Below are 24,494 nucleotides of genomic sequence, written 5' to 3'. Positions count from 1 at the left end.
AGTCCCAGGAAAATGAGGTGTGCTGTTGGCATTGTCTCTATTGGTTATTTACTAGTGTTCTCCCCACCCCTGCCTACTACCTGTCTTGGCCTTTAGAAGTCCAATGAAACCACAGTTTCTACCACATTACTTTTCTGTATGACTCCTTCCAGTCGCCTGAAGTGTTAAAAATATGTTCAAATTGATCTGTATAGCACCCAAAAGAGATTTTTTTAAAAAACTTTTCCCTGGATTAAGAAAGGAAGCTTTGGGAAATGATCTCAGTACTTAATGAGACATCTTCAGGAACTAGTGAGGCACTTTGCTATATTAATGGAACATTCAGGAGGATAAAAAGGCGTATAAAGGAGCGATTCCGCCCCCAACCTAGTAGTATGTAGGTTTGTATTATTCCAGTTCTGGTAATCTAAAATGTTCACTATATACATTTCATCCAATGAATATCAAGCACCTATTCTGTGCAAGGCACTGTGAAGAAGAACCAATCTGATAACTCATTCACCCTTCTTCCTTTCTTGCCTTTAAGAAATCTACAAACCTAGTAGGGAAAAGGCCATGTACACAGTAAGTACTGTCTTTTATTAGATATTTAACTGCCACAAAAGTGTAAAGTATCTTTGGGGGAAGAAATCATTTCTTGCTAGACCCAATGGTTTTCAAATGTTCCCCTTTCAAACTGCAGACCCCCAGTGGATGGATAATTTTAAAACGCAGTTGGTTTGAGTGCATGTATGGGAGGGGGGATATATATGCCATTTTCCCTACCTTCTTATCCTCACCCCTCCCCCCTCAGTTGGGCTGTGTAATGAAGGTTTCCCATATTAGAAAAGCCAAAATTGACTTTCCACATATAAAAATGGAGATTAAGAATACAGTACTATAAACATGGACAAGTTATAAAAAAGCTATAGTAGTTCACTTAAAACCCTAAGCTAATATTCACACTTCAATAGGGAGATGAACATGCCAGCGACCCTAAAGCCCAAGCACTTAGCTCTTAAATTTGTATTTAGGGTTTAAGGAAATGACATTACCCTTTACAAACCTGATGGGCTGTTGTTGTATCAGTATTTCTCAAATTTATTAATATACAACTTCAGGTGGGGTGGGGGTAAGGCTGAGACTGTAACAAGTTCCCTGGTGGTGCTGATGCTGCTGTTCCTCAAAGTCACACTTGGAGTAACAAGGTCCTAGAGATGACCTCGTTCTGATCATGACTAAACAGAGTTTCTGAACTGGTCCAGTAATAATCTTATTCTACCTTAGAACAAAATACAAGAGGTAGAAGGGCCAGTGGCTAAAATTGTGGCTATAAAAGGGTTTACTTGAATGAAACTCAGTATTTATTGAGTGGCTTCTATGTACAGGGCCCTGCCCTAAACTAGTTACCACTTTAGAGTTTCAAGTGTTCACCTTACATTCTTAAATCTCACACTTTAGTCAAATTTAAAATTTTTTTTACTCAGTTCCTTTTCTGTGCCAACTTTAAGCTACATACTTTAAATACATTTTCCCTAATCTTCAGTAATATAAAGTATTGTTTCAATTTTACAGATGAGGGAAAATGAGGAAAGTGACTTGCTGGAGGCCCTGTTCCAAGAGGCAGAGCCAGGTTTGGAACCAGATCTCTTAGGCTCTGATGTCCAGACATTTTTAACTACATGACACTGCTTCCCTAAATGCTAACAATTAAAAACTGAAAACAGTTGTATCTTTGGAAGATGAATTTTTACTTCCCTATCAGCAATAGAATTAGAATCCATTCCTATAAAGAGATGGGAGCCTTAACTCAGCGTCTAACCTGATTATTTTTCTTATTAAAAATTTCATAAAGTTATAAATTTCCTTGAGAAGTTAACATATTTCTGTCTCCGAGGTTACAGGTAAAATATTAAAACCCTGCAGCAAGCATGAGGGCAGCACTATTGTGTTAATGGCTTAAAAAATGATTTCAGTGTCTTCATGCCCTCCAGCTTAGGGCGTTTATTATTGGAGGCCAAAGGGCTCTTGGGATTTCTTTTGCTTTGAGGAGAACTGGCAGGAACAACCTGGGGGGTTGAGGAGTGGGACTGCAAAAAGGTTTCCTGCAACTCCAATGCAAAATGATAGTCCGTGTGTTCTGGCATCTCCCATACAGGCACCAGAGAGCCACACTTCTCACAGGGCACTTGGTCCTCAGCAGCCAGTAGACTGGGGGTGGTAGCTGCCTTTTGAGCCACTTCTAGAGCAGACTTGGAAGTTAAAGAAGCAAGCCTGCTTAGGCTGTTCTGGGCTAAATCCATCTCTGCAGGAGTTCCTTTAGAGGATTCTAGATGCAACACTTTTTCACAGACAGGGGCACAATCTGGATACTCTGTTGGAAGATAGTTTGGTGACTCTTTAGGGCTGGACTGTTGTTTTTGTGGAGAGAAGGAAACTGAAGAATTATTAAGCTGTTTCTGCTTTAGAAGTAGACTTTTCTGCTTAAAGAAGGGCTCAGTGCCTGTAGTACAACTGGTTTGGAAAGGTAATGAGGGCTTTGATGGTGAACTGCTTATAGGAGCCTGGGTAGTGGCAATAAGAGATGAAAGTGAAGCTTCTTTGACTTTCTGCTTTTCTGCAGCTTTCTGGAAGAATGATTCCAGAGAAGTGGCTGCTTTCTTAGTGGGTGTCACTGCTGGGCCACTTCCCTGGGTCTTTGCTTCTGAACTGGTGGTCATTGGCACCTTTGGCAGAGAACTTGGGTCATTGCTCAAGAAGATGGTGATGTCTGTGCCAGGTGAAGGGGCAGAGGCAGAGAATTTGGTAGCACAGAGGTAAAGCATTGTAAGGGGAGGGGACCTGTATAGAAAGTAAAAGAACAAGATTAGCACCAGGTCACAGATTCAATTTGTAAATGACTGGGATTCTGGTTCTGCCACAAAAGAAAGTCATTACTGCAGTGGTTCTCAAACTTTAGGGTGTACTGGATTAATATAGATTCAACAGATCTGGGATGGGCAGAGAATTTGCCTTTCTAACAAGTTCCCAGGTGATACTGATGTTGCTGGTCTAGGACCAGACTTTCAGAATCACTGACTTGGTGAACACCTACCAAGTCAGACATATGTAAGCTGGATCCCTTGACAGCTGGGTTTGTTTTTATCAGATACTGCTGCAGAGTCACTGTAATTCAGGGGTAGGGCAAGAAACTATTCAGGGCAACAAAAAAGCTTTAGAATATTTAGATTGGAAAGACTTTTGCAAAAAAAAAAAACCCTCTTATGCATTCTCCTGTTTTTATTTTATTTTGGGGAGTGGTAAGGGGGAGGTAATTAGGTTTTATTATTTATTTTTAGAGGAGTTACTGGGGATTAAACCCAAGACTCCGTGCATGCTAAGCATATACTCTACCACTTGAGCTATACCCTCCCCCAGCATCCTCCTGTTTTTAAAGATGATACCATCTAACGAACTCTGACAGACTTTCAACTCTAGAATTTCTAGAGAATGAAATTTCACAGCTGTTTCTGGTTACCCAGCCTGGTCTAAGAAACATTTCAAGAAATTCCTGTCATAAAGTTCCTCATTATGTCTAATTACCCAAATAAATTTTCACGAGTAGAATTTCAGAAGATGAAATGTGCTTTTATATACAGATTTGTCCCTCGATGAGGTAAAAAGTAAATGCTATTTTAAAATTAAGACTGTATCTCAAGGGGGAGGGTATAGCTCAAGTGGTAGAGCGCATGCTTAGCATGCATGAGGTCCTGAGTTCAATCCCCAGTACTGCCTCTATGAATACATAAATAAACCTAATTACCTCCCCCCACCATAAATTAAAAAAAAGACCATATCTCAACTATTCTCCTCTTTCATGCTTTGGGACAATCTTATAATCAGATAATTTTGATGCTTCCCTCTCGATAACTTTCACACTCTTGGTGAGGAGTACTTGTTATAGTCTATCAATTTATAAGGTTTCATGTGAACATAGTATCACAATTATCATTTAGTTCAGTAAAAGTGTTCAAAGTTTGAAAATAAATATACTAGGAAATTAAAGTATCAATGTGTGAAAATATACTAGGAAATTAAAGTAAAATTATTCTAAGTAAAGAACAAAAACTTTAACTTTAGAGAACACATCATGTTGTAGGTCTGTAAATATAATAGTAATGCCCATATATTCAGACAAGAAATAACTCAGATGGCTAACTAAACTTTTCCTTTTACAATCTCCAATATAGACCTATAAGCAACCAATTTATCTTTCTCACGTAATTATATTTCCATTGTGAATTTGGAATACTTTTTTCAATCCTTTAAGAGGCTATGTTAAATAAATAATTAAGGGATTCCAATACTGAAAATCATTAATATCTGGACAGTAGATGAACACACTGCAGTCATATACTTGGTTATCTTTCATAGCCAACTTAAGTGAATTTTATTAATATGCAATGGGAGTATTACACCAGTGGAGCTTATAACTGAGTTGGGATGTTAGAGATTCCCGTGAATATAGATCACTTTCATTACGAAAGAAGCTGCTAGTAGAACAACCAAGTAGTTGAGAGAGAAGTTCCCAAGTGTATTCTTGAAGCTTGAGTGCTATACTCCCAAGTACAATTGGTCGTTCTCCTGACTATGGCAAATTGATATAGGCAGGGATATTACTGGTTCACTGTGCCTCTCAAACCCACCCCTGGGCACTGGAATGCACCAAATGTAGGCAGAGAAGCTGCAGCTGAGCTGCCTCGTTTCTGCTGCTTCTACTGTGTTCTCTGCCTGAGTGCACGACCATCCTCCTGGTCCTACCCCAGCTGGGAAGCTTTAAATATATATATAAGTCTCAAAAGCAGATGAGCTGGAAGGAAACTCACCATTCAGTTTGGGTCCCTGAAGTATTACAGTTCCTGATGACAGCAAATGCGTCCTGGCTCATCTTGTGAGCATCATAGCGAGCAAGGGCACAGCAGCGGCGCAGGCTGCTGAGACGTTTGTCCCCTTGTACACGAATGCTCACTGCCAGTTGAGTGGCCACCCTGTCATTCTGTGGGTGTAAAAGGATTGAGACAGAACTAAAATTACCTTGAGCATCTGGATTCTATATACTGAACTGTGTGAGAGGAAATTAAAAGAACCAGGGTGACAGAATGGTTTGGAAATAGGTTTAATCTAAACATTTTTGTGCTGTTTTTGAGTCTAAGAATTAACTAGAGAAGACATAAATTGGATGATGGAACATTAGAATATCTAGGGTATTTTGATAGGTGATGGGAACAGGACAGAATAAATGAAAATGGATTCTCCTGAGTGTTTTTTGTGGGGTCCATGCAGGAAGATTATACCAGATACCTGCAGTACTACATTCCGTGACTGAAGGAAGGGTTCATATAAGTAACTGAAAGGAGGTCCAAGCCAGGATGTCAGGATTAAGTAGTGGATCTATTCTTTAATCTGTCCTGATGCTCTTAGGCTTAAGAAGAGCAGAAGTTTGCACTAGCACCTCCTTAGAGCCCATCTATAGAAGATACAATGTAGTGAGCCTGCTCTAGACAGCAAGATCACTGATTCACTTCTCAGTGAAGTCTGAGCTTCTGAATACTGCTGATGCAAAGCAAACTAAGAAATAAGGGTCAAGAAGCAAGAAAGTTTAAAGCATACGTAACGATTCCCTCAAAATCAAAAGATCCTAGTGAGAAGAAATACCCCTAAGGCAAACACACCAAGAGCAGCGGCTGTTTTTTTAGGTAAAAATACACTTCGTGCATTTTGTAAATACAATTTGTACAGATTTGTATATCTCAAGAGAATACAAATTAGCAATAACAAAGCCGTCCTTGTTGACTAAAACCCATAACTGAATGCCTACTATGTATCAGGATCTAGAGATATAAGCGGGAACAAAATAAAGTCTGGGTCCTCATGGTCTCCTTTTGTAGTAGGAGTTATGTATAACAAGTAGGCGTGTAATAGAATGACTACAAAGTGCAATGGAACAAAAGCAGAATAAGGCAGAGAGTGATGGAGACTGCTGGTGTGACAGGGTAGTTGGGGAAAAAGTTAAGGTGAAATTTACTTGGTGTGTTAAATGGGAAGGAGGCCAGTGGAGTGGAGGCTAGAGGGGGAGCCATCGAGGGAGATGATGGGACATGAGGTCAGAGAAGTAGCCAGAGACCAAATCAAAGTGGTTATAGAATAAGGAGATGAGAACAGAGCGACACCTAGTGGGAAAAGTCAAATAGGCCCATAACACAACTGGAATTGTATGCCTCCTTTTGTTGCCTACCAAAGAACAAACATTTACCACCACCTCAGCTAAAAAGGGGCAAACAGGTAATTATAGATACTCCCTGACAGTATATAGTTTATGTTTCAACAGGAGAGGATACATTAAACAATACCATCAGGAAAAGGAGAATCCACAGAATGGGAGAAAATACTTGCAAATTACATATTTGACAAGGGACTTGCACCCAGAATACATAAAGAACTCTTAAAACTCAGAGAGGGGGGCATATACTCAGTGGTAGAGCACATGCTTAGTATGCACGAGGTCCTGGGTTCAATCCCCAGTACCTCCATTAAAAAATAAAAACCTAATTACCCCCCAAGTTAAAAAAAAAAACTTAAAACTCAATAAAGAGACAACCCATTTCAAAAATGGGCAAAGCATTTTGACGGACATTTCTTCTAAGAAAATAGCCCATAAGCACCTTAAAACGATGAGATACTACCTTACATCCACTAGTACGGCTAAAATTTAAAAAGATAATAGCAAAGATAATAGAGAAATTAGAACCCTCTAAAAATGCTGAGAATGTAAAATAGTGCCACAACAGTCTGGTATGCTAACACAGAATTACCATGTAACTCAGCAATTCTGCTCCTAGGTATATATACAAAAGAAATGAAAACACGTCGACACAAAAATTCATAGCAACATTATTCATAATAGCCAAAAAGTGAAAACAACTCAAATAGCCATTCACTGATGAACTGATAAATAAAATACGGTATATCCATAGACGGGAATAAAGTACTGATACATGCTACAATATGGGTGAACCTTGAAAATATGTTAACTGAAATATTTCAAGCCAGTCACAAAAAGTCACTATTACATTATTCCATAGATAGGAAATGTCCAGAATAGTAAGTTTAGAGACAGAAAGCAGACTGGTGGTTGCCTAGGACAGGGGGAGTGACTGCTAATGGGTAGATTTCTTTTTTGGGTTATGAAAATGTTCTTAAATTGATTATGAAATATTTGAGGAACTCTTAAATATGTACTGTAAATGAGTGAATTTTATGGTATGTAATATATATATGTATGTATCAATAAAACTTTTTTAAAGAGAGAAGAAAAAGAAACTAATCAGATGTCAAATCTTTGAGTTAAGACTCTCTTTAAAACTGCAAGTACTTCTTTGTCACATGGATGATGTTTAAGCCCAGTAATTTACATTCCAATCCTTAAATGTCCGGCTTAATGGTCTGTACTCTGATGAAGACCCACTGTATATTCAGAGTTGCAGGAGGATTTAGATAATATACAAAAAAGTAAAAGCAAATGGTAACGAGGGAGACAGGAGTGGTCAGGTCTTATGTTCACAGATCTAGGCTTTGGAAAATCATATTGAGTTTTATGGAAAAAGAGAAAAGATTTCTTAAAAGTTCCTCCTGGTATTTTTTTTGTATCTCTGTTTCTACTCCATAAGGTAAGTAGTAATTGGTATTTAAATCCCAAAGCTCACCCCAGGAATATAGAAAGAAAAATCTTACATCATTTCGGTCCTTGGTTAGTCTCTCCAGTAGTTCCTGGGCTAATTGCAAAAGCCACCATTGTACCTAGAAAAGGTATTGAAACTTTAGTTTTTCAAAAATTTAAAAACTCTCGGTTTATTATAGGACTAAGTGGTGGTTTTGTTTAGTTCTCCCCCAAATGGAAATGTGCAACAAAGGCTTCCCCATAAGGATCACCAGATCATAGAAAATTAAGTACTCTGACCTGCCCTAGCTCACAATTTTCATTTTCTTTTCCTGCTGGCATGCCATCAGGTGAATTTCCAGCATGTTCCAGCTCTGAGAAAAGACACAAACTTGAGGGACAATATCCTGGCCTCCCAAGTTTTCATCTACCAAAAAATGAGTAATTTCATTTTGAACTTCAGTCAGTTCCATTCTATTTCTTTTTAGATAGAAGAAAGGGGAAAAAAGTAGATTACAGGTTAAATTAGTCAATTTTCAACACAAAAAAGAACTTCTATTCCCTTCATAGTTTATAGCATACAGGTTCCATGTAAATATTAAACCTTCCACAGCTACTGAAACTACCAACTCACTCCCTTAAAAGAGGCAAGTTCTATCAAGAATGTCTGCCTACCTGTTCCCGAGTAACCAGAGCTGTTTTTCCTGGGAAGTTCTTGCCACAGCCAATGGTTTTGAGTATTTGCCTGGGTTTAACTGGATCATGTTCAATCCCCCGGCACATGGCATATAGCCAAGATCTAATAAAACCAGCAAAAAGGTTTAAAGGTGAAAGCGAATGATTATTCTCGTTAAAACAAAATACCTATATTACACTATCTTTTACCCCTTTCATGAAAAAGGAAACATTTGTTCAAAATTAAGTATACTTCATCTCTAACAGAATCCCTGCCCTTCCCAGTGAATTCCAGTACAATATATTGCCAAGGAGAACAACACTGGTTATGTTTTCTAAAGCCATGTCATCATTTGCATTTTTGGAAAAGTGCCAAGAAGCCACAGATTTCATATTCCCAAGTTTCTCTGGGACTTACTAAGCCTAAATACAAGGATTTTAAGGGAGTATCAGCATCTCAGCACACATAAATGTTGTACACAAACATACCTGAGCATCAAAGTAACAGTTCCTATCTACCAACCCATTTAGGTACATGGAAAAATTAGACTGACAGGCTATAGTGATCTAATATTTTGAAGCAAAAGGACCAATGACATTACCTTGAGGAACAAACATCAACCTCAAGATAGGTCTAGACTACCTGATGCTCTTGTCTACATTTGAATTTAGCATATCCATGAAAGTTATAACTGAAAAGTATTAGAAATCACTTACCCATTCTTCTCCCCAAAATGACTCTGGAGCTGGGATTCAGTGAACTGGGTCAGTTCTCCCATGTATTGTACCCCCAGGATTTCAATAACAGCAGCTCCTAGCTTTCCTCCAAGCTTACGGCTAACAACAACAGAAAGACCAAAAATTTATAGGTCACATCATAAATATCTAGTTAGCAGCAGACATAAGACATTTTGCTTGCGTAAGAAGCTCTCCAGAAGGTTCAAAGAAAATAAGACACATTAGTTCTGTAAAGTATTGGTTTTCTAGCATAAGACTAGATGACTCTGGGAATTCAGAACTCTTGAGAGTTAGGACCTAGAAAGAAGATTAACCATAGCATAAACATAGGGGGAAAGTTATTAATGAGTTATCAAGACAACTGTATATAAAACTTTCAATTGTACACAATCTACTGTCCCACTTAGGGATTAAAATTCCAACTCCAAAACAAATCCTTTCATAGCTAAAACCTTTCATATTTAAGAATACAGTCAAAACTCTTAAGCCTGGCCTTTGAGACTTCTAATAATCTATCCTCAGCCTATCTGTTCAGTCCTTTTTCCATCACTTGTCTCCCTCAACATGGTCCAGCTAAACTAGTTTATGTCCCAGTTCCCTGAAAATACTTTATACTTTCTCCCTCTTTGTGTTCAAAGCATTCTCCAAATTGATATTTCTCTTCTAGTCTCATCTGACTCTCCAAATTGTGCCAAGTCTAAAAACAAAATTCTATGCCTTTTTCATAAGTCTGTCTCAAGTTACTTACAGTCTTGTAAGAGCACTTTCACTGTTGCTTTGAACAGTTATATCTTGTCCCTTCAACAACATTACAAGCCCTTGTCAAAGACACATAATTGGTATGCACAACCTAGTTATTAACTTTATTTGGGAGTTCAGTTGCCCTGAACAACTTGATACGATATTAAAACAAATAAAAGAAGTATAATCCCTATTTGTTATTTAGTAACAGGCTTTAATAAAAAGCCTAGAAAGAAGTTAAATATATGGCTAAAAATCAGGGGTTTTTTTTAATTCAAGATTAAGTTTCTTCCACAGATAATCTGGAATTGAAGGTTCATTAAGAAAAAAGTATGTGTGTTTTTCAAATATTCCTGTGTAATCTCCCTCCTGTCTCCAGGGTACCTATTTTCCCCGGCTCTAATCCTTAAAGAACGGAAGAAACTACAACCAGAGAGGTCCTTCACATGTATATGAGTGAAATCTAAAGTGCTCTGTCAATACTTACATTTTGTTAATAGGCATTTGGCTGAAGAGTTGTGGGACTGACCCATGTGAGACCAAGGTCTGTCGGTTGGGCTTGTTCAGTCCACAGGCCAGTTTTGCCAGGACCTGGAGCACGGAAAGTGTAAAAACCTCATTACTGTCAATACCCACACGGAGAGTTCATGAATACTAACACACACGTATACACACATACACAGCTTAAGGGCTGTAACTGATGGTTTCAATGGTAAAAACAAAAACAAAACCAGAAACTGAAGACATCTCTAAACCTCGGTGTCCCACAACATCCACAGTGGAAAACATGACCCCATCTTTATCCTCATTGTTCTCTCCACATCTTCACTTCTCAGTTTTCCTTTCATCATTTTCCCCACCCTTATCTATCCCTTAAGGTTCTTCTACTTCCAAGAGAGTAAAAAGCAGGGAAGCTGCAGAAGAAACTTCAGATGTATTTCTCAGTGTGTCCATATGAAAATGCTGAAGCAAACTCATTTTACCCTACCCCATTTATTTACATTTCTTGATTAATGGTTAGTCCATTTTGAGTCCTGGATTCAATAAGATGACCATAATTTAGTATCTGTGATAGAAACTGGGCTCAAAATCATCTTATAATAGCAAACATCTTCTTATACTAAATAAGAGTTCAAAATGAAACAATCCTTAAGAAGTCTTTTCAAAGAATCAGTGGTATCTTCAGTGGTATCATTTCACAAATCGGTAGGAAAAGTATAAAATCACTTTATATTCATTGGAGAGATTCTCTGGAACTTCTACTAGGTCACAGTGTAGTTTAAATTATTATATTGACACTTCTGTTTCCCCTCCCTCCACACAACCAGGGAAAAAAAAAAGCCCCCAAAACTCTGCTTGCTGTGTAGTTTGGCAAATTTCCTCTTATTGAAGGAGGAGGAGATGGTAGTAACCAGGGATAATCAGCCACTGCCCAGTTACTGAGCCTAGTCTGAAGAGAATGAAGACCCCAGGCCCACACTGACTGCACTGTAATCAGAAAGCACGGAACAGAAGCATAGAACACCCAGGCAACTTCGTGTAAGAAATGATACTAGACTATTCAGCAACTTTTTTAAAAAGAAAAGAAATAGGTTCATTTATAAAATTCAAAGACTAGCCTCCTCCTTTCTTTGGCTAGTTCAATCATTAAGGAAATGCTTTGGATACAACTATGTAAATAACCATTTTCAGCAAATTTTTCAGCCTGCTTCTTAGGAAAGTTCAAGTGCAATGTCAATTCCCATGTTAAAGAATTACTTAGGTTTTTATTTAGTTCTTAACATGAAGTTTAAAATAGAAACCCACTTCCAAGCATATGTATAGTGATTTAAATTCCCCACTCATATCCATCCTTGCTGTATTTAACTACAGATATCCAAGTTTCTCTTTGAAATCTATTAGCCTTCACCTTATTGTGTGAAATTCCAGCTGAACACTGAAGACCAGTCTGCCTCTCTATGGCTGCTCTCATTTCCTCCACAATCACTGCTCCCATGGTGAGCTGTAGGTCTGGAGAGGCGGTATTATCAGTCTGAAGAGAATCAAGCCACTGTAACAAGCCTTGTTTTCGCAATTCCTCTGAAAAAGTTGAGAGAGCACATTTAGACATCTTTTTTAAAATCAGGATTTTTATTTAATTGTGTTATCTAGTGCAGAAATGCTTAGATTTCAGGTACTTTAGACATGTAGGTTTTCACCAAAAATGGCAGCCAGAATGTGGTACGACTCAGACCGCAACAGAGATCAGTTTCTCCTTCATACCCACTCCAGCAGCCTTAGCTTCCAGCCCAGGCTGAACTTTAGAGTTCTAATAACCAACAAATATTCTGTATTATTTTTCATGAGCAATGACTTAAACGTACATCTGTTTTCTCTACAGTTTTTGAACTTTCTTCCTCCAACTTCCCTTGCACACAGCCAAGAATTCTGTTACTCAATTAGAAAATATTCAGAATTAATCACACTTCAGTATAAATTTGTTAGCATTTATGTATTTTTAGAGGCTGCCATCAGTTGAGCAGCTTAAATCCAATCAGAGGCTCTAGAAAATTTATTCTCCTGACAAGTTATTTAAATTAGATGTAGTTTTGGACTTTGGGCCTTGAAAATATCTTTACTATTCAGTTTTAGAACCAGGCAGAGTTTTGAAAAAGCATTTAAAAATTATGTTAACAAGGAAGTTAGGTACATAGGAGATATACACATGCTGGTTTAAAGAGGCAGTAATGAGGTATGAACAAGACAAGAAAATACACTCAAAGTATCTTGGAAAGTTTAAAGCGAAGGTTCACTTATGTGGAGAAGAGGCGAAAGATAAGCATATAGAAGGAAGGATTTTCCAACTATTGAGGACTGCTGCTTCTCTCCCTTGCTGGCTTGTCTTCCTCCTCTAACACCCTAACTGTGGATACAGAGCAACATTCTCCTGTTTTCTGTGTATGTGCTTTTTCTCTCAGTGAACTGGCACTGGCTTACATTTCCATTTGCTTATGCAGAGTACATGCAACTCTTAATCTCTGTTCCCAAACTCTTCAACTTTAATCTATTTCTACCTCCCTACAGAATAAGTCTTCTTGAATTTTTCATTACAGTATCAAACAAAATACTATTAAAGTCAACTTTTATTATACCTACCTCTTCATAGGTTCTCATTCCCAAACAATTCCCTATGTCTGTTAAAGATTTAAAATCTCATACTGGCTTCTTTACTTTATTTCCCCATTACTTAGTCATTTAGTTATTAAAGCCCACTTCAAAATATTTCACATATCCATTGTAACCCACACTATTTTATTAAGGTTTTCTTCATTCTTGCCTAGGCCACCTTAACTTCTAAACCACCCTCTCTCTGAATGCATTCTATACAGTGTCCACAAATTACATATTCTCAGATACCAGTTATTAACCTTATCCCCTATTCAAAACTTCTGTTGGCTCTCTCACACCTACAGAATAAAGTGCCCAACTCTATGAACTGGTATTGAAGACCATCTACTCCTTTCAATTTACCTTCCAAAATCCTAAGTTTGTTGTATCTTTACAATTTCCTGAACATACCATGTTTCTACCTTGAGATATCACTTATTCTATCTCTCTGCTCTTACTCCTTAACTCTGTTCTGCTCCCCTTTGCTTAAATATCTCTTATCAATACTTCAGGGCTAATCTCAGGTCTCATCTATCATTGTCCTTTCCAACTAATCTAGCTAAATTTGGGGTACCCACTAAAGTCCTTAGCTCTTATCTATAACAAGTATAATGTAACTACTAAAAGAACACATTCTGCAGTCAGGCTGGGTTCAGATATTGGTTTCACAACTTACTATGTGACTTCGAGCAAGTTACATAATTCTCTAAGCTTTGGTTCTGTTGTCTATAAAATGAGGATGAGAGGACTACCTCACAGGATCATTGTGAGAATTAAAAAATATGCAAGATTGGTGCTCACTTCAGCAGCACATATACTAAAATTGGAACGATACAGAGAAGATTAGCATGGCCCCTGTGCAAAGATGACACGCAAATTCGTGAAGCATTCCATATTTTTTTGTGCTCTACACTGGAATTTGACACAACATTGTAAAATGACTATAACTCAATAAAAAATGTTTATATATTAAAAATAAATAAACAAATAAAAATGTATAAAAAAATGCAAGTTTGCATGTATGTATCTATCTTATATTAAGCTCCTTAGCACAGTGCCTTGCACATATTAAGAATAAATATTATAACATCCTTCCTTTAAAATCATTTATTAGTATTTATTAGTTTTGAGAAACATAAAAATATGAATATTTTATTGAAATTATGGGGTTTTCTAGACTTTTCTTAACTGATAGAGCTAAATTTTCTCTGCTTTAGATTTCTTTATCATTGCTCTCCTGGATCAGGTAATGTTGCAATCCTCTGTGACTCTATGTTCATGTCAACTGAAAAGGACCACAGAAGATGCACAGCATTCCTTTGCTTCCTTCTCTAATCTAGAACAATAATCTATAAAATTCAGGTGGACAAAAGCAAGTATTGACAAAGATGTGGAAAAACTTAAACTCTCATATGCTGCTAGTAGAATTATGAATTGGTACAACCATTTGGGATAATGTTTGGTAGTATCTACTAAATCTAATTACAGGCAAACTAAAGCTGAATATAGGCAAACCCTACAACTGAGCATTTTTAGTCATATACCCAACAGAAATGCATACATTCAGTTCACCAAGAGATATTTACAAGAATGCTCATTGTAGCACTATTCTTAGCAGTCCAAAACTGGAAACAACCAAAATATCCATCAATAGTAGATGGATAAATTGTGGTATATTCATAATGGAATATTACACAGCAATGAGAGTAAACAAACTCAGCCATGTACAACAGAATGAATTTCACAAAGACAATGTAGAGTGAATGAAGCCAGACTCAAGGATACAATGCATGATTTCAATTTTATAAAGTTCAAAAATAAGCTAAATAGAAATCAGGACAGTGGTTACATAGGAGAGCAGGGAGAGGGATAGATAATGACTGGGAGGGTAGGCAAGGGTGGCTTCTAGGTTTCTCATATTGTTTTTTGATCTGAGTGCTGATTACACAAGAGTGTTTACTTTGTGAAAATCAGTCAAGGTGTACACTTAGAATCTGTATATTTTATGTATATCAAAAGTTTAGATGAGAAAGAAAAAGGAAGCCATACTGGATTCCAGATTTCAGAAGCAGCAGAAATATAAATCAAAAGTTTTAATTTAAAAATCACTAAAAGGGACATAAATGAAGACCTAAAAAATTGGTGAAATGTTTATGGATGGAATAATTTAACATTAAGATTACTATCTTCTCTAAAAATGTAAATTTAATGTAATTCCATCAAAATTTTTGAGAAATTCAACTAATGTAGCCTGAAACATATATTGAACAATAGAGGTAAATAAATATCCAAGATAATTTTGAAAAACAAAAGCAGAGAGGAGTCCTTATCAAATACATACTATAAACAATGTGTTTTTGGAGCAGAAGCAGACAGACTAATAGAATATAGAAACAGACCAACTTAAATATAAGAAGTTGATAAAGAATGTATTTAATAAATAATTGTTGGGAAAACTAACTCACTATAAGAACAATAATTAAAGTGGCTCCCTACCTTAAATCAAATAAAAAGGTAAAACTCCGTATGGTTGAAATACCTAAAAGTAAGCTATGGAGGCAAATAGAAGAAAGTGTAGAAAAACATCTCTGGGAACTTTTGGTAGAAATGAATGTCCATAATGATATTCAAAACACACAAATCATAAGGTGAAAAATTGATAGACCAAAAGAATTTGCTCAACAAAATACAGTAAAAACAAAGTTAATAGATGACAGACCTTGGGAAAAGATATTTGAAATGTCAAAAATAGACAAGAGACTAATAACTAGGATATGCAAGGAACTCTTGTTAAAAAAAAAAAAAGGCAGGAAATCCAAAGGAAAATTAGCTGAAGACTACAAGTAAGCAATTCACAAAAGTAGAAACTCACCTGGCTAACAAGTATATGAAGAGAAGTTCAACCTCAGTTAGTAAATAGAGAAATACAAATTAAAACAAACCAAAAACACAAATTACCCTGTTATAGCCATCACATTGGAAAATATTTCAAAATTTAGATAATACCAATTGCTGGTGAGAATATAGAGGAAACAGAAATTCTTGTGTACTGTCAGGTGTGAAGCAAACTGTTACATCGATTCTAGGGAGCAATTTGGCAATATTTAGTGAAACTAAGTGTATGTGTTTACCCTATGATCTAGTGTCCACTCCTGAAAATATTTCCCAGAGAAACCCTTGCATAGGTCCAAAAGAGGATTAATGAGGACATTCATCATATAAACAGTAGGAAGTTAGAAGCAACCAATGAGTTTATCACTAGGGGAATGGTCTGTAAACAAGGTAGATCCACACCATGGACTATGCTACAATTAAAAGCAGTCAATTACACATAAATACAGCTACACGGATAGATTTATAAAGTTATCAATGAAAGAAAATTAAGAAAAAGAATGAGATCTATAATAACACAATGCTATCTTGTAACTAAAATGCACAAATTTTATAAAGCACATTTATATAAGTCAGACAGAGAAAGACAACACTATTATCTGTTATATGTGTAATCTAAAAAATAAAACAAACAAATATAAAATCAAAACAGACTCACAGACATAAAGAACAAACTAGTGACTACCAGTGAGGAGAGGGAAGGGGGAGGGGCAAGACAAGGATACGAGTTTCAGAGATAAAAACTAGTATGTATAAAATAAATAAGCAACAAGGATATATTGTATAGCACAGGGAAATACAGCCATTATTTTATAACTTTAAAGGGAGTAAAATCTATAAAAATACTGAATCACTATGTTGTACACCTGAAACGAATAAAATACTGTAAATCAACTATATTTAAAGAAAGATAGAACGAAAGATGATAATAGCAAACAAATAAAAAATTAAAAAATTAAAAGTGCATGTACAAAGCAACACTGTACAATTTATAGGCATACATATATTTAAGAAGATACACATCAGTGATTGCCAGAGGGTTTGTAGGGCAGAAGGGAGTGGGGGGAATCACTGTGAAGGAGAAAAGAAGTAAAATAAAATGAGAGAGGCCCTGAGCAGTCCTTTGATGACATTATGCTAAGAACCGATTAGAAATTTTGAGTGACTCAACTCCTTGTTCTTGAGGTCCCCTTAAAAAGGTTCACCCTTCTTATGATGAAGAAACCAAGTTACAATAATATAAATTAACCTACAAATGATGGAAGTGCTCAGTCAGCCTTCTACTGATAATTTTATCCTGCCCTAATAATGTCTAACGAGAAACTTGATTTTATAGATTTCACAGCTTCTCAACATCCATATACCTGGAAAGGTAAGAGAATTTGTATATCCTTCCAGATGAGTCCTTGTGATTCATTCACGTTGTAGTTTAACTTTCCTTTCAATCAATCCAAGAAGGATCAGCGTGCCCAAGCAAAGCAGGTTCCAAAGGCAGGAAGCGGAAGCAATTTGATGCTATGGAAGTACCTTTCTGAACAGTCCCTTCTGCTGTCATAGGGCCTTTGGGCAACCCTTCAATGTAGGTGCTTGGCAACAAGTCTGCTGAGATAGGCTGACCTTGGAGCTTTTGTAGTCTCTCCTGTACAGCACTGGTCAGGTCTACAAAAGCCTCATCAATGCTGGCACGTTCAATCGCAGTAAAATGAGACATTATCTCCATCACTTCCCTACTGGCTTCCCGGTACCTAAAAAGTATAAAGGTTATCTGTGGAGGCAATAAATGGAGGCAACATTGAGACTGTCAGCCTCATCCCCTCCCTCTCATAATAGAACAATAATATATAGAGTCAGTATAAGGTCTCCTTAAAAAGAGAAATGGCTTGACAGAGACTAGATAGTAACCCAGCTGAAGGGGTCAATGAGCAAGCAGATGGTCAGTAACAGAAACAGGGAAAAGAACCACAGAGGCCAACATCTCTAGTTGGACTCTAGCACTACCAAGGTAAAAAGCATCTGGACCAGGAACAAGGATCTATGGGACAAGGATCTATGTGACGAGGATCTCTCTAAAGAGGAAAGAAATGCTTCAAACTAGCTTAACTAGAAAGCATTTTACTATGATGACCTATTTCTTTTGTTATTTATAATACCCCTCATGTAGTATTCTCTTCTACTTTTGTCTTCAAATAAGAGGTAACTTACAGAGAACACTGCACTGATCAGTGAACCCAGGTATCTGGTCTTCCTCAAGATGGTATTTCTCATTACAAATTAACAAAGTGACATGTGGATTTTATACTTCAGTCAGTGCTGAGTTTGATTTGTGAGCTGGTCCTCGCTACATATAAACACACATACACATACAACTGACCAAATCCAATCACTTCTGGATATATTTATCATTCAATTTATCAAGCTGAAGATTAATGCCTAGAATGTGGTGATGCATCTAGGTAGGCAGCCAGCCTTCCCTGGGAGATACCAACCTCACCATGTACCTTCTAGTCAAACCATAACAAGCAGCCTTTCTGGCTGCATATAGCTAGCTTTTTATGGCAATATGTGGATTTTTCTTTTTCTTTTCTTTTCTTTTTTTTTTTTTTTTTTTGGTAGCGGGGTAAGTAATTAGATTTTTTATTTTTAGGAGGTACTAGGGATTGAACCCAGGATCTTGTTCATGCTAAGCGTGCACTCTACCACTTGAGCTATACCCTCCCCCTTTGCTTCGAATTTAGTACTTTGCTCCTGTTGAACTTATTTATTTATCATTAAAATGGAAATATTTGTACTTCTTAAGACATCTATAAAAACTAGTACAATTATTGTTTTAAAACATTTTCAAATGATAGAATTAGAGGAAGAAAGAATTAGAGAAAGACTTGGCTTTTTTTCTTCTAATCATTCTTTGGGCTAGAGAGAAGACAGACCTCAAGGAAAAAAAAAGAATGGGAGCATATGCAAGACCATGAGAGCAAAATATACTCACATACATACAGAGCAAGGAAACGATGCTCTATTTTTTTTTTTTTGCAGTAGTTGGTGTTCCTTCACAGACTCTTGAGTAAATTACTCCAAGGTATTTTCAAGAATATTTGATAAACTTAGTGTATATATACTTCTGCAAATCACATTTTTATTTTTATAACCTATCATCTCAGGTTAATTGTTAACATAATAATTTGAAATTACCCGGTCTTAATAACTCTCTGGTGTATAAACTCACTCCTAAATTTTCTAAAACTGCCTTTGTTTGCTTTCTGATGAAAATTTTAAGAGTAAAATAAATGATCCAGTTTAAAGTTGGTGGCATGTGGCTTTTTTAAATCACACTTTGAAGTTAAATATATTTCTGGAAAGTTACACTGTCTTTACCAGCATAAAGTTCTATTCAATACAATGTAGCATATGTCCATTAGCCAAATTAATTCTACTTTGGGGTTAAGGTATTAATCTTCAGTCAAATCTGTCTTCTTTTCTGGCAATAACTCCAATGTGAGATTGGCTATGACACTCCACCTTTAGACTTCTAATTCATGGGTGAATTCAGGAATATCTCAAGTTCCAAGTCAAAGCATGATCCTTACACACACCACACAGTTTAGTGTACTGTGAGAATCCTCCGACTTCTACTTCCTGTGTGAACTTAAATTACTTAACCTCTCTAAACTCTAAACTGGTTTCCTCATCTGTATGTGGCGCAGGGGGAGTAGGGAGTTGGTTAGGGTGGGTAATATGAGAACCTACCTTATAACAATGTAAGATTTAAGACACATTGCAATGAACAATTTAACAGTGCCTGGCATATGACATATGAATACTTACTAGCTGTTAGAATTACTATAATGGCTGGGGCTTGTACCTACCCCTAACTTGGCTATGCCAACTCTAATGTCTCTCATTCCAAGGCTAACCCTCTAAAATTTGTGGAGAGATAGCTCAGTTAAAAAAAACAGAAGGTAAGCTCCTTTGACATTGTTCAATTATGGCAAATAATTCTAGATAATGCACTAGAATGTAAGTTTGACTCAGCCATCTCTGGAAAAACTCAATCTCATAGTCAATTTAATTACTTCAAATACTTCAGATTTTTGACTTGAGAACATGGGAATTGATATTAAGTTTTAATTATAAGAACCAACTTTTAGGTAATTAAGGAACTGAAAGGATATTAAGTAATAATTATAGGTTATAGGCAGCAATGATTATAGGTTATAATTACTCTGAACTGTTCCTAAAATACAATATTAAAATCTGTTTTCATTTCACATAGAAAGGTCAGCTGACTAAAGGGAACTTTTTCAGATGTTAGTTATACAAAACAAATTAGAAATATCAGTTCCTAGCCTCATGGAACTCTTCCAACTCTTCCATTTCCCTTAAGCAATCTTTTCTTCTTACTTAGTGAGGTCAGCTTTCCCACGGGACTCACGAACTTGTGCCAGTAGAAGATCTGGGCATAACTTCTTAGCATCATCTGCCCACATGTTTCTAGCGACCCCAAATGCACGAGCTTCATAACTTACTGCAACTATTCTAAGGTTAGAAAAAAAGGGGAACAGAAAAATATTACATGATCATAAGCAAAAATAATTAAAATTTACATGATGAGTAGGCTATAAATATAAACATAACAGTAGAAACTTTTTGGTCAGTGATGCTACTATTCATTCTCAAACACAGCAGTTCAGAAATCGCAAAAATAGGACCTAGCATAATGCAACAATTCCTAGATTAAAACAGTAGCTGTCAGTTACAACAATAACTGTGATACATACCCACCACCCTTCCATGATTTGTACTGTACAACTGCACAAGGTTTATTCCTCAAATGAGGATTTTGCCGTTGCTCCACTTGAACGAAGAAACAGTCCATGTCCACTAGAGCAACTACCCGATCTTGCCCATTAGCCATTTTTCTGTAAGACAGTATTTTATGGACAGTTAGAAAGGATACCTAGTCTAAAGTGCAAAGGAAAATTGTATCGCCATTATTCCACTGTTGAAATTACCATAAACATGGGAGCATGGAAAATAACAAGAATGAAATAGGCATTTTCATATACGCTGGCAGAATAATAAATTGATATAATTTTAGGAAGGTAATAAATACTAAAAGCTTAAAAGAAAACCCATCCCCCAAAGAACTGAAAACTTCACAAAAGAAGATATACAAATAGTCAACAGGCACATAAAAGTGGCTCAACATCATTAGTCATAGGTAAATGCAAATTAAAACCATAATGCACATCAATGGAGGGATAAAGCCAACCGTTTTAATCTAGTTGACAGACAAATCTCATATATAACATATAAGTTCAAGGAAAAGAGAAGCAGCTTATATATATATATAAGAAGCTCATATATATATAATACATGTATATATTATATATATATCATAGAATTCACATGAATTTTTTTAACTTTTTATTTTGAAATACTTTAAGACTGACAGAAAAGTTGCAAATGTAGTATGGTTCTCCTACACCTAGTTTCCCCTAATGCTAACATTTTGCACAGCACAATTATCAAAACTAAAAAATGAACATTGGTACAATATTCACACTACATATTTCACTTGAATTTTACCGGTTATTCTGTGACACTTCTTCATGTTTTTCATGACCATGTGTCAACACTTTTGAAGGGAACTACTCAGTTACTTTGAGAATGTCTCTCTATTTAGGTTTGTCTGTTTTCTCTTAATTAGACTAGGTTATGCATTTTGGACGAGAACGTTATGGAAGTGTTCTGCTTTTCTCAGTGTATCATGTCAAGAGGTACATGATGTCAGTATGTCTTAATACTAGTGATGTTAAGCATATCATTTAGTTGAGATACTGTTTGCTAGGTATCTCACTATAAAGTTATTATTTTTCCTTTAGTAGCTAATATCTTAGGGGAGTATCTACAAATATCCTGTTTCTCCTCAAACTTTTCAACCGCTAAGATCCCATCAGTGGATCTGGCTTGTAATAATTACTTTGTAGTCTTCTAATGGTGATTTTCTACCAATTCATGTAAATTTTTGAAAACAAGAACAAAACAATGCTACAAACTATTCGTGAACATTCATAAAGGTATGGATGCTAGATTGAAAGAACAAATTTCACATACAGTGGATACAAACTAATGTTTTCATTTAACATTGACAGAAATCTGGAAGAAGGAATATAAACTAATGCAGTGACTCCCAAACTTTGCTACAGATTGGAATCACCGAGGAACCTTTAAATACTATTGATATCTGGTTTCTACCACCAGACATCTAATTTAATTGGTGTGGGTGTGACCTAGGCATCGTGATTTTTAAAAACTCTAATAGGCAGCAGAGATTGGGAACCACTGACCTAAAGTAAACAAGATACTTACGGAAACATCAGTAATTCATGATTTAAATATGAAAAACACAGGTTATACAGTTGAGTAAGCACTCAACTGTATTCTTTTTTTTTAATGTCAACAATTAACATTCACCTTGAAAAAAGTGTCATGCAACTACAAAGCTGGAAGATTATTGGAAAGAAAATGATGAATTTAAAAAATCAGAGTAGTCAAGGCATTAATTCCTTATCAATTCCATTTACCTAAAACAGACAAAATGTGATAGTTTAAACACTTGTAAGTTAAAATCGTAACATGCCAGAAATCACTTTACCTTGAAGTGGCTTTTGTGTAGTACTGGAACAGATAACCCCACATTAAAAATAGTAAATGCACTGTCTCTCACACTCACACACACACACACAGACACACACAAACACCAGTTAAGTACAATATTAGATACAAATACTAGAAGTGTGAATAGGGAGCAGTGATTGAAGTTCTGCAAACACTTCCTAAATATACAAACGCCAAAACGGATATTCAGACTTTAACTTCTAGTTTTCAGTTTATGTATTTCATTGGAGAAAGCAAGAGCTTTTCAAAGTTGAAACATGAAACACACTCTGCCAAAACCCTCCTTTGGGAATAAGGATTACACTACTTCGAAGTCTTGAGGGTACATAGCACTTCAAATGGTCAAAACTGCACAAACCTTTAGTAATTGCAGTTATTCACCTTTAAATTCTCGATTTATCCCAATCTGCAGCTTGGCGCCGATCAGATGATAATACACTTAAGGAAAATAAGTACAGGTGAAGAGGGAAGTTTAAGAGCTACAGAGGAAATAACCATTTCCGCACCGCCAGGAAAAATCCTCTTGGAGGCAATACCAGGGCCTTATCTATCAGTGAGCAAGGATTTTTGTTTCATGTAATTTTGGCCCAGTGCTGTCACCAGTTGCTGCTACATTGTACAACCAATAGCCAAGGCAACACGAAAGGTCTGAAGACAGAGATACCCAACGGTTCTAAGTTCTCTTACCAATGTGACAATCACCTGGCAAAATCGCCGCCCGCAGACGCTGCCGATGCTGGGCTCGGTGTCCACGGGAAGGAAGATGAAGGGATCTTGAATATCTGTCCCCTTTCTCGGAGCGGGTCAGTCTGTTTCGAGGGAGATTTATTCCCTGTAACGACAGGGAAAAGGACCAAGTGCCGCACACGATCCTTGCCCGGGCAGCTTCCTACACAGCCAGGAGGGTTCGGGGACCGCTGGCCGGCGCGCTAAGCTGTCAGCCCTCCGGGTAGATATCAGACAGCGCGCGCGCAGCCGAGGGCCGTTGACGCGCCTGCGCACCGCGGCCCTTACGTCTTCCGCTCCGCCCACCGAGGAGCAACCGTCACAAGGGAGCCGCCACTTCCGCGGACGCATGCGCAGTGGCGGGTCGGGCGCGTGCGCAGCGCCGGCTCTTTCCCGGCTGGATCTTCTGCGGCTCGCGCTCCTCCTCCCGCTCCCCGCCCGCCCCCCCACGCAGCCCGCCGCGGCCCGGTACCAGCGTGTGGTCCCGCGAAAGGAGCGGTCGGTGCCTCGTGCTCCCGGGACGGCTGTAGTGCACGCTCGCGGCGCGTGGTACTAGGCATGGCGATGGATCAAGTGAACGCGCTGTGCGAGCAGCTGGTGAAAGCGGTGACGGTCATGATGGACCCCAGCTCCACCCAGCGCTACCGGCTAGAAGCCCTCAAGGTAGCTGGGGTCTGGCGCGCCGGGCCTGCCCCCGAGACCCTCCCCTAGCCCCAGCCGTCCCGGCGCAGCCCATAACCCTGGCCGTCTCACGCCCACGCGGCCCCTGGACCTCGGTCCTTAACCCCAGGGGGCCTCCCCCTCGCCGCCCTCCGCGCCTCTTCCCACTCCCCGCCTTCTCTGCTCGCCGCGCCTGCCCTTCTCCCGGGACGCTCTGTCTCTAGCTGCATGTGACCGTCTCACCACTTCCCATTGCCCTCTCCTCCCCCTTTACCCACTTCTGTTCTCTCTTGTCCGCACCACGACCCCCTCCTCAGCCAGCTGCACCCACTTTATTCCTCCAAGCCCCATATTCCGGCGCCTTTCCCGTGGCCCACGTGTCCAGTCCGTCCCCAGCCACATTCTTTATGGTCTCCCCTGCACTAAACGTTTCCCTGCTGACCCTCTCCTGACCCACCCTAACCGAGCTCCAGCCCCGCTAGTGCCCTTTACTTTTCATCCTTACACCTCCTTCAGTGTCTTGGGTATTTCTGGGCCAGTTCTCACACCCCAACCCCCGATG

General features: G+C 37.9%; 2 protein-coding genes and 1 non-coding gene across 6 annotated transcripts in view; 2 read left to right on the top strand and 1 right to left on the bottom strand.

The window, feature by feature from the left end:
- Positions 1-558: 558 nt before the first annotated feature.
- Positions 559-23,636, bottom strand: POLH (DNA polymerase eta). Of its 3 annotated transcripts, XM_006190691.3 has the most exons (11): positions 23,234-23,636; positions 20,644-20,784; positions 20,267-20,401; positions 17,396-17,613; positions 11,739-11,908; positions 10,317-10,420; positions 9,068-9,187; positions 8,351-8,474; positions 7,750-7,815; positions 4,845-5,014; positions 559-2,820 (listed from the first exon to the last, which is right to left on the bottom strand). In XM_006190691.3, exons 2-11 carry the CDS (start codon positions 20,778-20,780, stop codon positions 1,923-1,925), a joined length of 2,142 nt encoding a protein of 713 aa, XP_006190753.1. In that variant the 5' UTR covers positions 20,781-20,784; positions 23,234-23,636; the 3' UTR covers positions 559-1,922. The 3 variants fall into 3 exon arrangements, with proteins under 3 accessions (XP_006190753.1, XP_032319032.1, XP_014419771.1); XM_032463141.1 differs by lacking the exon at positions 23,234-23,636 and having other exon boundaries at positions 20,267-20,396; positions 20,644-20,765; XM_014564285.2 differs by lacking the exons at positions 17,396-17,613; positions 20,644-20,784; positions 23,234-23,636 and having other exon boundaries at positions 20,267-20,384.
- Positions 13,770-13,876, top strand: LOC116658399. Its single transcript, XR_004313779.1, has one exon. It is a non-coding gene; the product is annotated as a U6 spliceosomal RNA (small nuclear RNA).
- A 31-nt stretch (positions 23,637-23,667) lies between the features above and the next one.
- The window catches only part of XPO5 (exportin 5), a 40,050-nt gene continuing 39,223 nt past the window's right edge, over positions 23,668-24,494 (top strand). For both annotated transcript variants that reach the window (XM_032463138.1, XM_032463139.1), the window contains exon 1: positions 23,668-23,935. In XM_032463138.1, coding sequence (XP_032319029.1) covers positions 23,831-23,935 — 105 coding nt within the window. In that variant the 5' untranslated portion in view covers positions 23,668-23,830. The remainder of the gene's footprint in view (positions 23,936-24,494) is intronic.

The sequence above is a fragment of the Camelus ferus genome, chromosome 20 (assembly GCF_009834535.1).
Source record: "Camelus ferus isolate YT-003-E chromosome 20, BCGSAC_Cfer_1.0, whole genome shotgun sequence".
Taxonomy (NCBI): Eukaryota; Metazoa; Chordata; class Mammalia; order Artiodactyla; family Camelidae; genus Camelus; species Camelus ferus.
Note: the sequence above shows the minus strand (reverse complement) of the source record. Positions and strands in the feature narration are given on the sequence as shown.

Coding starts and splice junctions, on each gene's coding strand:
- POLH (XM_006190691.3), bottom strand. CDS start 20,780: ATGGCTAATGGGCAAGATCGGGTAGTTGCTCTAGTGGACATGGACTGT. Junction 7,816..8,350: donor CTCTGGTTACTCGGGAACAG/GTAGGCAGACAT, acceptor TACCTTTTCTAG/GTACAATGGTGGCTTTTGCA. Junction 5,015..7,749: donor TAACCAAGGACCGAAATGAT/GTAAGATTTTTC, acceptor TTACACCCACAG/AATGACAGGGTGGCCACTCA.